General features: G+C 40.5%; 1 protein-coding gene across 1 annotated transcript in view; it reads right to left on the bottom strand.

The window, feature by feature from the left end:
* Positions 1 to 13,069: 13,069 nt before the first annotated feature.
* Positions 13,070 to 15,000, bottom strand: part of LOC138025322 (E3 ubiquitin-protein ligase TRIM71-like) — a 2,666-nt gene continuing 735 nt past the window's right edge. Inside the window, exon 1 of the mRNA XM_068872555.1 lies at positions 13,070 to 15,000. This exon is cut by the window's right edge and continues 735 nt beyond it. Coding sequence (XP_068728656.1) covers positions 13,348 to 15,000 — 1,653 coding nt within the window. The 3' untranslated portion in view covers positions 13,070 to 13,347.

Genomic DNA, 15,000 nt, shown 5'->3' with positions numbered 1-15,000 from the left:
GGCCGCATTTTGTACAGCGGCTTTTCTTTTTAATGAATATATCTTTAAATATTATGTATTTACTAGGTATCTGTACATGCTATGTATTTTAGCTGTAAATGTAATGTCTCGAAGATATTAGCTGCTGTAGTTATTCGGAAATTCGAGATGAAATAAAGCCACATAAGGGTTACCTTAAGCAGGGCGCGTGCGTACACTTTGTAATCTGCGACTCCAGTGCTTACCATATGACAGAGAAAATGACTTTTCCATTAAATATATAAGACATCTAATTCTTGCGTTATATTGACAAGGGCGGTTTGGAGCTGTGAGTAGGCGTGGGATTTGTCACATATGGTTTAGGGGCCGACATATCTCTCCCTCAATGCCGTACCGGGAGGCAAGGTCGGTAGCAGAAAGCAGCGAAGAGCCAACTGCGTCCAAAAGCGATCGCACGGGCCGAAATCCCGGGATGACTCGTTTGGTACGACGCTCCAGCGCCGGTGTCTGGAGGTACTGCGTTTTTCTCTCTCTTGTTCAAACCTTTCGTCAGTGCGTGCGCAAATGTTTTGGCTTTTCGATACCTAGCCTACCAAAAAACAAATTAACATGCTGGTTTTGTTTTGTTTGTTTTTTTTTAACCAGCAACTGACATTTGAGTTGATTTTATAGGTATAAACGTAACGTAAGAACCGTGCGTGTCTGGTCTTGTCTCAGACAGAGGCGAGAGATGGTTTCATGCAGAAAATGCTCTGTTGTAAACATGGCGGTTCACGATTGAAGTTGTCTCTCTGGCCTTTCTGTGGACGAATTCCAGGACCTACTGACACAATCTGGGCAAGTTTTGAAAGCTAAAACCTTCAATCGATGAAGTATTTTGCTGGTAGGACTGGGTGGCCCGACACTTATGAAAAAACTATGAAATGAGAATCGGGAGTCTTCCCTTGTCATGGAATGGCAGAATTACCCAGAATTCTTTTTGGGCATGAGCGAGGCAAGACTGGCCCTCATCGAATGGCTGAAAGCGCGGCCAGAGGAAATGATTTCTAGCCAGATACTCAGGAGTAGGCCTGGTGTGTGCTGTTAACTTAGATTTTGCATTTCTGAACAAGTTTTTATCATCGCAAATTTGCGGCAAAGTCGTGCTTTCATTTCGCTGTAATTCTCGTGTCAAAGAAACGGTATAATAATGTAAATAAGAGAATAACGATATTTATATTTGCAAATTACCTGTCCTCTTACTACGAAAGTCAAGCTCTACATCTCTATGCAATAGGCGATTTCAAAATGTCCTCGTATTACTTGATAAAAGTATGTTTTTTTTTTGTTTTTTTTTTTTTTTTTTTTATAAAGGGTTTTTATGCTTATATAAAAAATACGTTTCCTCTGCCGTCCCCTTCTTCTGCATGATCTTCGCGGAAATTACATTCTGTCACTCAATAAACCTAGAACAATCAGTTATGGTCTTAGTTCTCTTTTTTCTTACGTATCAGCTAAGTTGCGGAATGCGCTACCTGATTTTATCCGTACCTATGAGTTTACTGGTTTTAAATGAGAATCAATCCAGGGCCGCATTTTGTACAGCGGCTTTTCTTTTTAATGAATATATCTTTAAATATTATGTATTTACTAGGTATCTGTACATGCTATGTATTTTAGCTGTAAATGTAATGTCTCGAAGATATTAGCTGCTGTAGTTATTCGGAAATTCCAGATGAAATAAAGCTTATGTGTGTTACCTTAAGCAGGGCGCGTGCGTACACTTTGTAATCTGCGACTCCAGTGCTTACCATATGACAGAGAAAATGACTTTTCCATTAAATATATAAGACATCTAATTCTTGCGTTATATTGACAAGGGCGGTTTGGAGCTGTGAGTAGGCGTGGGATTTGTCACATATGGTTTAGGGGCCGACATATCTCTCCCTCAATGCCGTACCGGGAGGCAAGGTCGGTAGCAGAAAGCAGCGAAGAGCCAACTGCGTCCAAAAGCGATCGCACGGGCCGAAATCCCGGGATGACTCGTTTGGTACGACGCTCCAGCGCCGGTGTCTGGAGGTACTGCGTTTTTCTCTCTTGTTCAAACCTTTCGTCAGCGCGTGCGCAAATGTTTTGGCTTTTCGATACCTAGCCTACCAAAAAACAAATTAACATGCTGGTTTTGTTTTGTTTGTTTTTTTTTAACCAGCAACTGACATTTGAGTTGATTTTATAGGTATAAACGTAACGTAAGAACCGTGCGTGTCTGGTCTTGTCTCAGACAGAGGCGAGAGATGGTTTCATGCAGAAAATGCTCTGTTGTAAACATGGCGGTTCACGAGTAAAGTTGTCTCTCTGGCCTTTCTATGGACGAATTCCAGGACCTACTGACACAATCTGGGCAAGTTTTGAAAGCTAAAACCTTCAATCGATGAAGTATTTTGCTGGTAGGACTGGGTGGCCCGACATTTATGAAAAAACTATGAAATGAGAATCGGGAGTCTTCCCTTGTCATGGAATGGCAGAATTACCCAGCTTTCTTTTTGGGCATGAGTGAGGCAAGACTGGCCCTCATCGAATGGCTGAAAGCGCGGCCAGAGGAAATGATTTCTAGCCAGATACTCAGGAGTAGGCCTGGTGTGTGCTGTTAACTTAGATTTTGCATTTCTGAACAAGTTTTTATCATAGAAAATTTGCGGCAAAGTCGTGCTTTCATTTCGCTGTAATTCTCGTGTCAAAGAAACGGTATAATAATGTAAATAAGAGAATAACGATATTTATATTTGCAAATTACCTGTCCTCTTACTACGAAAGTCAAGCTCTACATCTCTATGCAATAGGCGATTTCAAAATGTCCTCGTATTACTTGATAAAAGTATGTTTTTTTTTTGTTTTTTTTTTTTGTTTTTTTTAAGAAAGGGTTTTTCTGCTTATATGAAAAATACGTTTCCTCTGCCGTCCCCTTCTTCTGCATGATCTTCGCGGAAATTACATTCTGTCACTCAATAAACCTAGAACAATCAGTTATGGTCTTAGTTCTCTTTTTTCTTACGTATCAGCTAAGTTGCGGATTGCGCTACCTGATTTTCTCCGTAACTCTGAGTTTACTGGTTTTACATGAGAATCAACCCAGGGCCGCATTTTGTACAGCGGCTTTTCTTTTTAATGAATATATCTTTAAATATTATGTATTTACTTGGTATCTGTACGTGCTATGTATTTTAGCTGTAAATGTAATGTCTCGAAGATATTAGCTGCTGTAGTTTTCGGAAATTCGAGATGAAATAAAGCCACATAAGGGTTACCTTAAGCAGGGCGCGTGCGTACACTTTGTAATCTGCGACTCCAGTGCTTACCATACGACAGAGAAAATGACTTTTCCATTAAATATATAAGACATTAATTCTTGCGTTATATTGACAAGGGCGGTTTGGAGCTGTGAGTAGGCGTGGGATTTGTCACATATGGTCTAGGGGCCGACATATCTCTCCCTCAATGCCGTACCGGGAGGCAAGGTCGGTAGCAGAAAGCAGCGAAGAGCCAACTGCGTCCAAAAGCGATCGCACGGGCCGAAATCCCGGGATGACTCGTTTGGTACGACGCTCCAGCGCCGGTGTCTGGAGGTACTGCGTTTTTCTCTCTTGTTCAAACCTTTCGTCAGCGCGTGCGCAAATGTTTTGGCTTTTCGATACCTAGCCTACCAAAAAACAAATTAACATGCTGGTTTTGTTTTGTTTGTTTTTTTTTTAACCAGCAACTATCATTTGAGTTGATTTTATAGGTATAAACGTAACGTAAGAACCGTGCGTGTCTGGTCTTGTCTCAGACAGAGGCGAGAGATGGTTTCATGCAGAAAATGCTCTGTTGTAAACATGGCGGTTCACGATTGAAGTTGTCTCTCTGGCCTTTCTGTGGACGAATTCCAGGACCTACTGACACAATCTGGGCAAGTTTTGAAAGCTAAAACCTTCAATCGATGAAGTATTTTGCTGGTAGGACTGGGTGGCCCGACACTTATGAAAAAACTATGAAATGAGAATCGGGAGTCTTCCCTTGTCATGGAATGGCAGAATTACCCAGAATTCTTTTTGGGCATGAGCGAGGAAAGACTGGCCCTCATCGAATGGCTGAAGCGCGGCCAGAGGAAATGATTTCTAACCATATACTCAGGAGTAGGCCTGGTGTGTGCTGTTAACTTAGATTTTGGAATTTTGAACAAGTTTTTATTATAGAAAATTTGCGAAAAAGTTGCGCTTTCATTTCGCTATAATTCTCGTGTCAAAGAAACGGTATAATAATGTAAATAAGAGAATAACGATATTTATATTTGCAGATTACCTGTCCTCTTACTACGAAAGTCAAGCTCTACATCTCTATGCAATAGGCGATTTCAAAATGTCCTCGTATTACTTGATAAAAGTATGTTTTTTGTTATTTTTTTTTTTTTTTTTTTCAGAAAGGATATTTCTACTTATATAAAAATACGTTTCCTCTGCCGTCCCCTTCTTCTGCATGATCTTCGCGGAAATTACATTCTGTCACTCAATAAACCTAGAACAATCAGTTATGGTCTTAGTTCTCTTTTTTCTTACGTATCAGCTAAGTTGCGGAATGCGCTACCTGATTTTATCCGTACCTATGAGTTTACTGGTTTTAAATGAGAATCAATCCAGGGCCGCATTTTGTACAGCGGCTTTTCTTTTTAATGAATATATCTTTAAATATTATGTATTTACTAGGTATCTGTACATGCTATGTATTTTAGCTGTAAATGTAATGTCTTGAAGATATTAGCTGCTGTAGTTAGTCGGAAATTCGAGATGAAATAAAGCTTATGTGTGTTGCCTTAAGCAGGGCGCTTGCGTACACTTTGTAATCTGCGACTCCAGTGCTTACCATATGACAGAGAAAATGACTTTTCCATTAAATATATAAGACATCTAATTCTTACGTTATATTGACAAGGGCGGTTTGGAGCTGTGAGTAGGCGTGGGATTTGTCATATGGTTTAGGGGCCGACATATCTCTCCCTCAATGCCGTACCGGGAGGCAAGGTCGGTAGCAGAAAGCAGCGAAGAGCCAACTGCGTCCAAAAGCGATCGCACGGGCCGAAATCCCGGGATGACTCGTTTGGTACGACGCTCCAGCGCCGGTGTCTGGATGTACTGCGTTTTTCTCTCTCTTGTTCAAACCTTTCGTCAGTGCGTGCGCAAATGTTTTGGCTTTTCGATACCTAGCCTACCAAAAAACAAATTAACATGCTGGTTTTGTTTTGTTTGTTTTTTTTTTCACCAACAACTGACATTTGAGTTGATTTTATAGGTATAAACGTAACGTAAGAACCGTGCGTGTCTGGTCTTGTCTCAGACAGAGGCGAGAGATGGTTTCATGCAGAAAATGCTCTGTTGTAAACATGGCGGTTCACGAGTGAAGTTGTCTCTCTGGCCTTTCTGTGGACGAATTCCAGGACCTACTGACACAATCTGGGCAAGTTTTGAAAGCTAAAACCTTCAATCGATGAAGTATTTTGCTGGTAGGACTGGGTGGCCCGACACTTATGAAAAAACTATGAAATGAGAATCGGGAGTCTTCCCTTGTCATGGAATGGCAGAATTACCCAGAATTCTTTTTGGGCATGAGCGAGGCAAGACTGGCCCTCATCGAATGGCTGAAAGCGCGGCCAGAGAAAATGATTTCTAGACAGATACTCAGGAGTAGTCCTGGTGTGTGCTGTTAACTTAGATGTTGCATTTTTGAACAAGTTTTTATCATAGAAAATTTGCGGCAAAGTCGTGCTTTCATTTCGCTGTAATTCTCGTGTCAAAGAAACGGTATAATAATGTAAATAAGAGAATAACGATATTTATATTTGCAAATTACCTGTCCTCTTACTACGAAAGTCAAGCTCTACATCTCTATGCAATAGGCGATTTCAAAATGTCCTCGTATTACTTGATAAAAGTATTTTTTTTTTGTTTTTTTTTGTTTTTTTTAAGAAAGGGTTTTTCTGCTTATATAAAAAATACGTTTCCTCTGCCGTCCCCTTCTTCTGCATGATCTTCGCGGAAATTACATTCTGTCACTCAATAAACCTAGAACAATCAGTTATGGTCTTAGTTCTCTTTTTTCTTACGTATCAGCTAAGTTGCGGAATGCGCTACCTGATTTTATCCGTACCTATGAGTTTACTGGTTTTAAATGAGAATCAATCCAGGGCCGCACTTTGTACAGCGGCTTTTCTTTTTAATGAATATATCTTTAAATATTATGTATTTACTAGGTATCTGTACATGCTATGTATTTTAGCTGTAAATGTAATGTCTCGAAGATATTAGCTGCTGTAGTTATTCGGAAATTCGAGATGAAATAAAGCTTATGTGGTTTACCTTAAGCAGGGCGCGTGCGTACACTTTGTAATCTGCGACTCCAGTGCTTACCATATGACAGAGAAAATGACTTTTCCATTAAATATATAAGACATCTAATTCTTGCGTTATATTGACAAGGGCGGTTTGGAGCTGTGAGTAGGCGTGGGATTTGTCACATATGGTTTAGGGGCCGACATATCTCTCCCTCAATGCCGTACCGGGAGGCAAGGTCGGTAGCAGAAAGCAGCGAAGAGCCAACTGCGTCCAAAAGCGATCGCACGGGCCGAAATCCCGGGATGACTCGTTTGGTACGACGCTCCAGCGCCGGTGTCTGGAGGTACTGCGTTTTTCTCTCTTGTTCAAACCTTTCGTCAGCGCGTGCGCAAATATTTTGGCTTTTCGATACCTAGCCTACCAAAAAACAAATTAACACGCTGATTTTGTTTTGTTTGTTTTTTTTTAACCAGCAACTGACATTTGAGTTGATTTTATAGGTATAAACGTAACTTAAGAACCGTGCGTGTCTGGTCTTGTCTCAGACAGAGGCGAGAGATGGTTTCATGCAGAAAATGCTCTGTTGTAAACATGGCGGTTCACGAGTGAAGTTGTCTCTCTGGCCTTTCTGTGGACGAATTCCAGGACCTACTGACACAATCTGGGCAAGTTTTGAAAGCTAAAACCTTCAATCGATGAAGTATTTTGCTGGTAGGACTGGGTGGCCCGACACTTATGAAAAAACTATGAAATGAGAATCGGGAGTCTTCCCTTGTCATGGAATGGCAGAATTACCCAGAATTCTTTTTGGGCATGAGCGAGGCAAGACTGGCCCTCATCGAATGGCTGAAAGCGCGGCCAGAGGAAATAATTTCTAGCCAGATACTCAGGAGTAGGCCTGGTGTATGCTGTTAACTCTTAGATTTTAGATTTCTGAACAAGTTTTTATCATAGAAAATTTGCGGCAAAGTCGTGCTTTCATTTCGCTGTAATTCTCGTGTCAAAGAAACGGTATAATAATGTAAATAAGAGAATAACGATATTTATATTTGCAAATTACCTGTCCTCTTACTACGAAAGTCAAGCTCTACATCTCTATGCAATAAGCGCATTCAAAATGTCCTCGTATTACTTGATAAAAGTATGTTTTTTTTTTGTTTTGTTTTTTTGAAAAAAGGGTTTTTCTGCTTATATGAAAAATACGTTTCCTCTGCCGTCCCCTTCTTCTGCATGATCTTCGCGGAAATTACATTCTGTCACTCAATAAACCTAGAACAATCAGTTATGGTCTTAGTTCTCTTTTTTCTTACGTATCAGCTAAGTTGCGGATTGCGCTACCTGATTTTATCGGTACACATGAGTTTACTAGTTCTAAATGAGAATCCAGGGCCGCATTTTGTACAGCGGCTTTTCTTTTTAACGAATATATCTTTAAATATTATGTATTTACTAGGTATCTGTACATGCTATGTATTTTAGCTGTAAATGTAATGTCTGGAAGATATTAGCTGCTGTAGTTATTCGGAAATTCGAGATGAAATAAAGCTTATGTGTGTTACCTTATGCAGGGCGCGTGCGCACACTTTGTAATCTGCGACTCCAGTGCTTACCATATGACAGAGAAAATGACTTTTCCATTAAATATATAAGACATCTAATTCTTACGTTATATTGACAAGGGCGGTTTGGAGCTGTGAGTAGGCGTGAGATTTGTCACATATGGTTTAGTGGCTGACATAGTGGTGTATAAGTGTATATAAGGGTATACGTGGGTATATAGTGGTATTTAAGGGTATACAAGGGTATACGTGAGTATATAAGGCCTACATGGGTATATAAGGGTAAACATGGATATATAGGGGTATACAAGGGTATATAAGAGTATACATGGGTATATAAGACTAATTATTAAATACTCTATAAGTACCTTATATTTAAATACATTATTATAAGGGATACATGAAGTACTTACCTGCGTAGGCCTTGGTGTATGTATCCCCTATTATTCATAGTGTATTTTAATAGACTTAAGTGATTAGAGTGTTATGGAGGTATATCTATGAAAAAATTCATTGATCAGTATTTGAAATAAAATCGTCCAAATCATGAATGCATCAATTTAAAACGTGAATGGCAATAAGCCGATTCTGCAAATGGCCATCAGGGAAACAGGCATAACGCAAGAATACATAACGCAAAGAGGCCTGGTTCATATGGGTAGAAAACTAGCACTTCACATTACACTCTAATCAGTTAAGTCTGTTCAAATATAAGTGCTTCACGGCCAAGGTTTGCAAAAACGTAATCCTTCCTTGTGCTTTGACATTATTATTTTTTTACTAAAACATCACTAAAAAGATTCGCAACAAGGGAAAAGTAGTCCCTTATGTTTTGGAAGGGGTATTTTTGCAATTCTGGCACTTAAAAAGACTGAAAAGGTCACCTAGCAGTTTTGGATGTGCAAATGGTTCGGTTGGAAGTTGTTAGAACGTAACGTTCAGCTAGAAATTTCTGAAACGAAGAGATGATCATGCCCTAAAGTTTTCTTCTTCGTGACAAAAACATCTCTTTAGACAGTCGTTATACATTATAAGGAGCCTAGAATCGTATCTCGAAGGCTTTTGGCTTAATTTGCTCCTTGGGTGCCCTTGGTAATCCCCCGGGCATGCGCAGTGGTAGCATTCTTCCCGGAAATTCCGTGTGATCAGTTCACTCCGAGCTTCCTGTCCAACCAGAGCTTCCCCCTTTCCTTCAATTGAGCATTGGCTCGAGAAAGCTTCTGTAACACTGAGTCGTCTTCGTGTCATTTCTTCGTTTTTGACAAACATGGTAATCCTTTTTCTGTTGCTTTCAACCAACACCGTCGTTTCATTTTCTACCTTCGTTGCTTTCTGCTGCTGTATGTCCGGCAACAATGAGCGAATTTGCCGTTTCGTGTATTTCGTTTATCGATAACTGCGCCCAACGTTTAAACAGTCGAGACGTGTCTTTCAACTTTTGAATGGAATCAGAAAATTCTCGACAAGATTGCGTTAACCTTCGAAGCTTAGAAGTGATAACCTCCTTTGTAGTTCTTGCGCCAACTTTCAAACATTCCACGTCGTGTTTATTGTGTTCCACGATCACACAATTCTGACATACGGGAATTTTACACACTTTGCAGAAAAATTTAAGAAGTTCTTTGTTATTGGTTCCTTCTGACAAAACGCTGGACGCTTGTGAACATCCTCAAAGTCTAATCTTGAAAGTCCTTCAGCGAAAGAAAACGATGTTCTCTGTTTTCGTTCAAAATATTATGAGCGTTCAAACAATCCTTGCACCAAAACTTGCAGCAATGGAAACAGCACGAGATTCCGTCGCGTTTCCCATCACTATTTCCACAAGTCGCCTTTGAAGTATTGCACTCTCTAATGGCCAAAATATCGAGTAGATTTTTTACGTAGAAGCAACTCGGCAGAGCTTCCATTCTTCCACTGGAAGAATTTGGCAACGCTCTCCAAGGCAAGATTAAATGACCTACTATTTGCCAAGACTTCTTGGCAAATAGTAGGTCATTTAATCTTGCCTTGGGGAGCGCTGCCAAATTGTTTAGACACTCAAGGCAAAAGATGTGCAAGCATGGCAGCTGCTTGGGTTCCGTGTACAAGTGTATGCACACAGAACATGTTACAGTTCTTCCCTTAGGTTGGCGAATGAATTCACAGAAAGCTGCAACCTCCGCGGCGTTTCATTGCTTTGGGGACAGCGACTGCAGTCTCGCAAATATGACATTTAAATTAAACTACTGTATGTCTATCACCTTCGTTCGACAGCATAAAGATCAATCTTATAGGAGGACGGGGTGTGGAGACAATGTTGCGTCTGCTATGATATCTGGTGAACGCAGATCAAACGAACTTTTTGATCACGCACACGTAGACCAAGAAATTATCGCGCAAACCCCTTAAATGTTAATGTTCGGCCAGTTAAGGGTGAAAGACACTTGCTGTGCTTATTTCATCATTTTATCTTTGAAACAAAGTGAAATACCTCGAAGAAAATCAAGATTAAAGTACTCACAGATTTGGAGACTCAGAGAGTGTTATTAAATAATTATAATATTTCTTTCTTTCGTTTGTGTTTAGGAAGGGTTTATAGGCCAAATATTTAGCGAGTAAATTATTAAGGCTTCACTAGTAAACATCATGGTGGTCGAGAGGACATTCCAGTGGATCCCAGGCTCGAGTCTGGCGTCCAGACAATTGGCTTGTCTTCCAAAGAAAATATTTATCCATCAGAAATTTATGATATAGGTCTGGTTCCGAACCAGGTAAGCGGATCACGGACTTCCGGTTTTGTTGCAAACGGTTACAAAAACTGAATGGACCCTCGCTGCTGGTGTCCACATGTCGACCCGTTTCTTGAAGCTCACGAAACTTTTCGGGCGTATTTCGGGTGACATAAATCCCTACGTGTGTCGAACTTGCTAAAAGATTATTCAAGGCCAGGACCCCATGACTCAGAGCGTATAACTCCCATACCGGGTCTATGCACAGACTGAGCTATTTTTAGCTAAGTTTTACGATAAATTTCGGTCCACACGATTGGTCATTCTTAATCCCAAGGGTAATGATTACTTATGCGGGGCATAGGATTGGTCGGAAAGGTCTCGTTTCGCGAGAAAATCCACCTAAAAATAAATCAGTCTGTGAAAACACCGTTACATAAATATAACGAAGTTCTAGGTTCCTGCTCATTGGGGTCCTGACAAGGCTTCCTAATAAACAGAAACAGGCTCCACCCCCAAAAAAGCCACCCGTACTTCGCAACGCACCATTACTTTTAGTTTATTTAGTAACTGCTTATCATCAGGTAGACTTTAACGGCTACATGAAGAGGGGATTTTTGTGTATTTTCCAAAGCTGCGAGTAGATGGAGTATTTAAATGATCCAGTTTGCAAAAGTTCAAATACCCGGGGGATTGCCCGGGGAGGGATGAGGCCTTCTTAGGGGCGGTCTAGTTATCTCTTACTCTTGTGACTCTAAGAAATTAAGATTTCCCTTATCCCAAAAAGTGCCAGCATTATGATTCCTAAAAGTAACTCTGCAAGTTCAATTTTTTACACTAATGACAGAGAAACACAGCACAAGTTTCAGAATAATTAATTGTCAGTGAAAGAGATTGTTGGGAATGCCTCCAAAGTTATCCAACACTGTCACAATTTTTAAAAACGATTTATTGATCTCCCTCGTATTACAAGATTTTCTCCTTCTTCTCTCTTTTCAACCGCTCCCTTCTTGAGACAACTCCCTCTCTTCTGATCTCAATTCACACATCACTTAACACTTCAAAACGACATTATCAAAATGGCTTAACTATTGTCACGCAACCGACACGATTTCGACAAGATAATTAAGTTATGTTTTTTTGTGTAAGAATTATTAACAGCATCCCTTAGAGTGGTCAGGGACGATAACAATACATAAAGAGAAAAAAGAATAAAGAGAAAAAGTACAAACGAAGTATGGTGGGCTATGATAAATAGGGAACCTACAATAATTTCGAATGTGAGAGAATGTTTTAAACACTTTGGTGGTTGGTTGGCCGCATCGTTCAATGATGCTCTCAATGTGACTGCGCGATACAGTTATGAGCTATGCTGTCTGCGTGATGCAGCTCGAGTCAAATACCCACATTTCACCCTTGCTCACCATAGAGTCTCCAGTAGCTCAGTGGTTAGAGTATCCGTACTAGGTCACGTGGGTTCGAATCCCATCTGGGGCTCGGATTTTTCCGAGTTCCCAGTGGGTTCAATTGTAACACCTTTCATTAAATATGTGTTACAATAATTTCGTTAGCGATCTCCATTAGTGTGTGTACCAGTGCAATTTGGAATAAATGAGCACGAATAAAATTTTCAGGCTATAAAAAATAACGAAAAATCTTGCGAGTACTTATTACCATTATACAAGCAGAAATTTCACCTTTATTGCACTAACTTCAACTATCTGCACTAAATTCACTTTTCTGCACTCTATTTGGGGTTAATTGACGTGCTCTCAGCCAATCAGCATGTAGAGATTTTTGCATGATTGTATTATTATTCCTAAAACTATTTCACCTATGCTTTATCCCAAAAATCATTTTGTCAGTGATCCCTTACCCTTTAATTATTTGCCCACTTATTCCTTATTCCTAAAACCCCTAACAGGGCTTCAGGGATGTTGAAGTTTCGAATTGATCAGTGTGATTATCAACAAGAGACGAGGCCTTACCCGAAAAGACAAGAAAGTCTAACCATCTCCAGATGTCATTACAAATACGGCAGCACTTTCCCCTCAGGCAGTGAAAATTGATGGTGTGGCCAAGGTTTGATCCCAGGAACATCCGCATCAAAGTCAAGTTCTCATCCAACTGATTAATTACAGAGTGAAAACATTCTAGAGTGGTTTTTGAATGAGAGTCGAAAGTAATTACTCAAATGTAATTACTACGCTTTATGATTGGCTCAAAAATATCGTGTCGCTTTTTAAACCAATCGGAAGCAAAACCAAAGCCAATCGCGACTTGCGCGCAAGCATTTTCCCGCGCTTTGAGGAAGTAACATTAATTGCTACGAATTCTGATTGGTTCATAGCACTGTTTGCGTCTGTTGTGAATGGTCAGAGTAATTACAGGGACTTTCGTATGACCTGGAAAACAAAACGCACGCGAAACATAACTCAACTGCAAACACAAAAACATTAATTGGCACATAGAACAAAAACAAAGGCTCGTGCATTTTTTATTGGGTTAGCGAACAATGCCATCCCTCGATGGAAATTTCTGGAAAGCGAACGACATTTCACTTTGACATCAATTAAAATGCAGTAATGAGATTGAAACGGTTTACTGCCCATATTATGAGCTTCCTTGGGGTGGGGGGGACGGGGAAATAAGTTTTGTTTTAATCTTGCCAAACACTCATTGGTCAGTGAAACAAATAATAAGCACTGTCAGGAAGAGTTTTGAAGGTCGTCGTTTTATGACACTCAATTGAAAAGCACTCTATTCAAAGATTTGTAAACGACCGTTCTTAAAATCGCAAATCACAATGCGACCGTTTTGTAAAACAGTCACAGCACAAGGTAGGTTGAATTGTCCTAGTTCTTCTCCACACAAATTGCTTCCAAATATTCTCATAAGTTGGCCATCCAAAGTGTACACATGAACTCTGTGAGGCTTATTGGATGTGCCGCCACAACAAGTTAGAATATTACCTGTTTTGTCCAGGGCAACTCCAGTAGGTTCATTCAATTCGGCATCCACCGTCTCGTTTCTGCCAAATTCATACAAAAATCTCCCATCTGCAATATTGTAAACCTTCAGTAAATGAAAATGGTTATCGGACACGAAGACTTTGCCTTCGTGGCACAAACAATCAACTGGCTTGCGCAGTCCACCCTTGCCAATTGTCCTCAAAAGGCTTCCGTTAGGAGACATAACCTGGACGCATTGATTTCCTGTGTCACAGACAACAAGATTTCCTTGTGTATCTAGACATATTCCACGCGGCTCGTTGAGAGAATCGCCGTTATGAATGGCTGTGATGTATTCTCCTCTGGGACCAAACAGTATAATCTTGTTATTCCCTCTGTTTGCTACATAAATCCTGTCTTTTTCATCGATGCAAATGCCTGTTGGCTTTTTCAAAACCCCTTGTCCAAAAGAACCGAGAAGATCTCCCTTTTCATTTAAAACAGTAATGCAGTCGTTGGCCATTTCAGTGATCATAATGTGGTTCCAGGAATTCGTAGCAATTCCCCATGGTAACTTGAAGCTTTTCAAACAGCCCACAAGTGCAAAAGATCGTTCCCGGATTTTAACCGATGCTAACGACCTGATGGTGTCTCCGTTAACCTGAACGATCGGCGAATATTCCCCAGCTTGAGTCGGAACAAAGGAAATCACGAAGTTGCCATTTTTCTTGTCACCTATTTTCGTTTCGATGGCAATGTTTCGTTCTTGTGCTGATATTAACCGTACAGTAAAGTAGTCCCCCGGACAATAACACTGCTCACCCTCAGAATTCCGCGTAGTCACTTCGATTTGTGCCTCCAGTCCCGCCTTTGCCGTCTCAAACCATTTTACTGTGCATTGGTTTGCGTCCGTTGTGGTCCTCTTAGTGGAGATGCAGCCAATCCCTGATTGCTGAAGGCTCTCAGAAATTTGCTTGTTTTCCACGAAGGTAGTGACAGTTTTCCAGTCAGTCGCTAATGTCGGCAAACCCAAGTTCTGTGCATCAGGGAGGTTCACGAATAGTTCATCCACCAATGATATGCTCTGCACAAGTTCTGCACCCTCTCGGCGTTGGACAAGACAATCAATTTGTGAGACGATTCCCTCCCTCTTTCTCAGGCTCTCCCGCAATTCAACGATTTGTTTGCGCAATTCTTCTTGGGCTTTTTTAGTCGCTTTTTCCTCATCATTTAAAGCCTCGCGCTCTTTCACACGCAGACTTGAGACTAGCGATTGAACTGATGCTATCATCTGTTCTTTATTGACTCTAGAACGATACTGAAGTAAGCGGGATGTCTCCTCGAGTCGTTGAATCCATTTAGAAATTTCATCCAATGATTGTTTAGCAGCCGTAAGCCTAGACGCAATGTCGTTTATTTCTTCTGTTGCTGTTATTTCCTGATTGTAATTCTGAGTTTGTTC

Source organism: Montipora capricornis, chromosome 2 (genome assembly GCF_036669925.1).
Source record: "Montipora capricornis isolate CH-2021 chromosome 2, ASM3666992v2, whole genome shotgun sequence".
Taxonomy (NCBI): domain Eukaryota; kingdom Metazoa; phylum Cnidaria; class Anthozoa; order Scleractinia; family Acroporidae; genus Montipora; species Montipora capricornis.
Note: the sequence above shows the minus strand (reverse complement) of the source record. Positions and strands in the feature narration are given on the sequence as shown.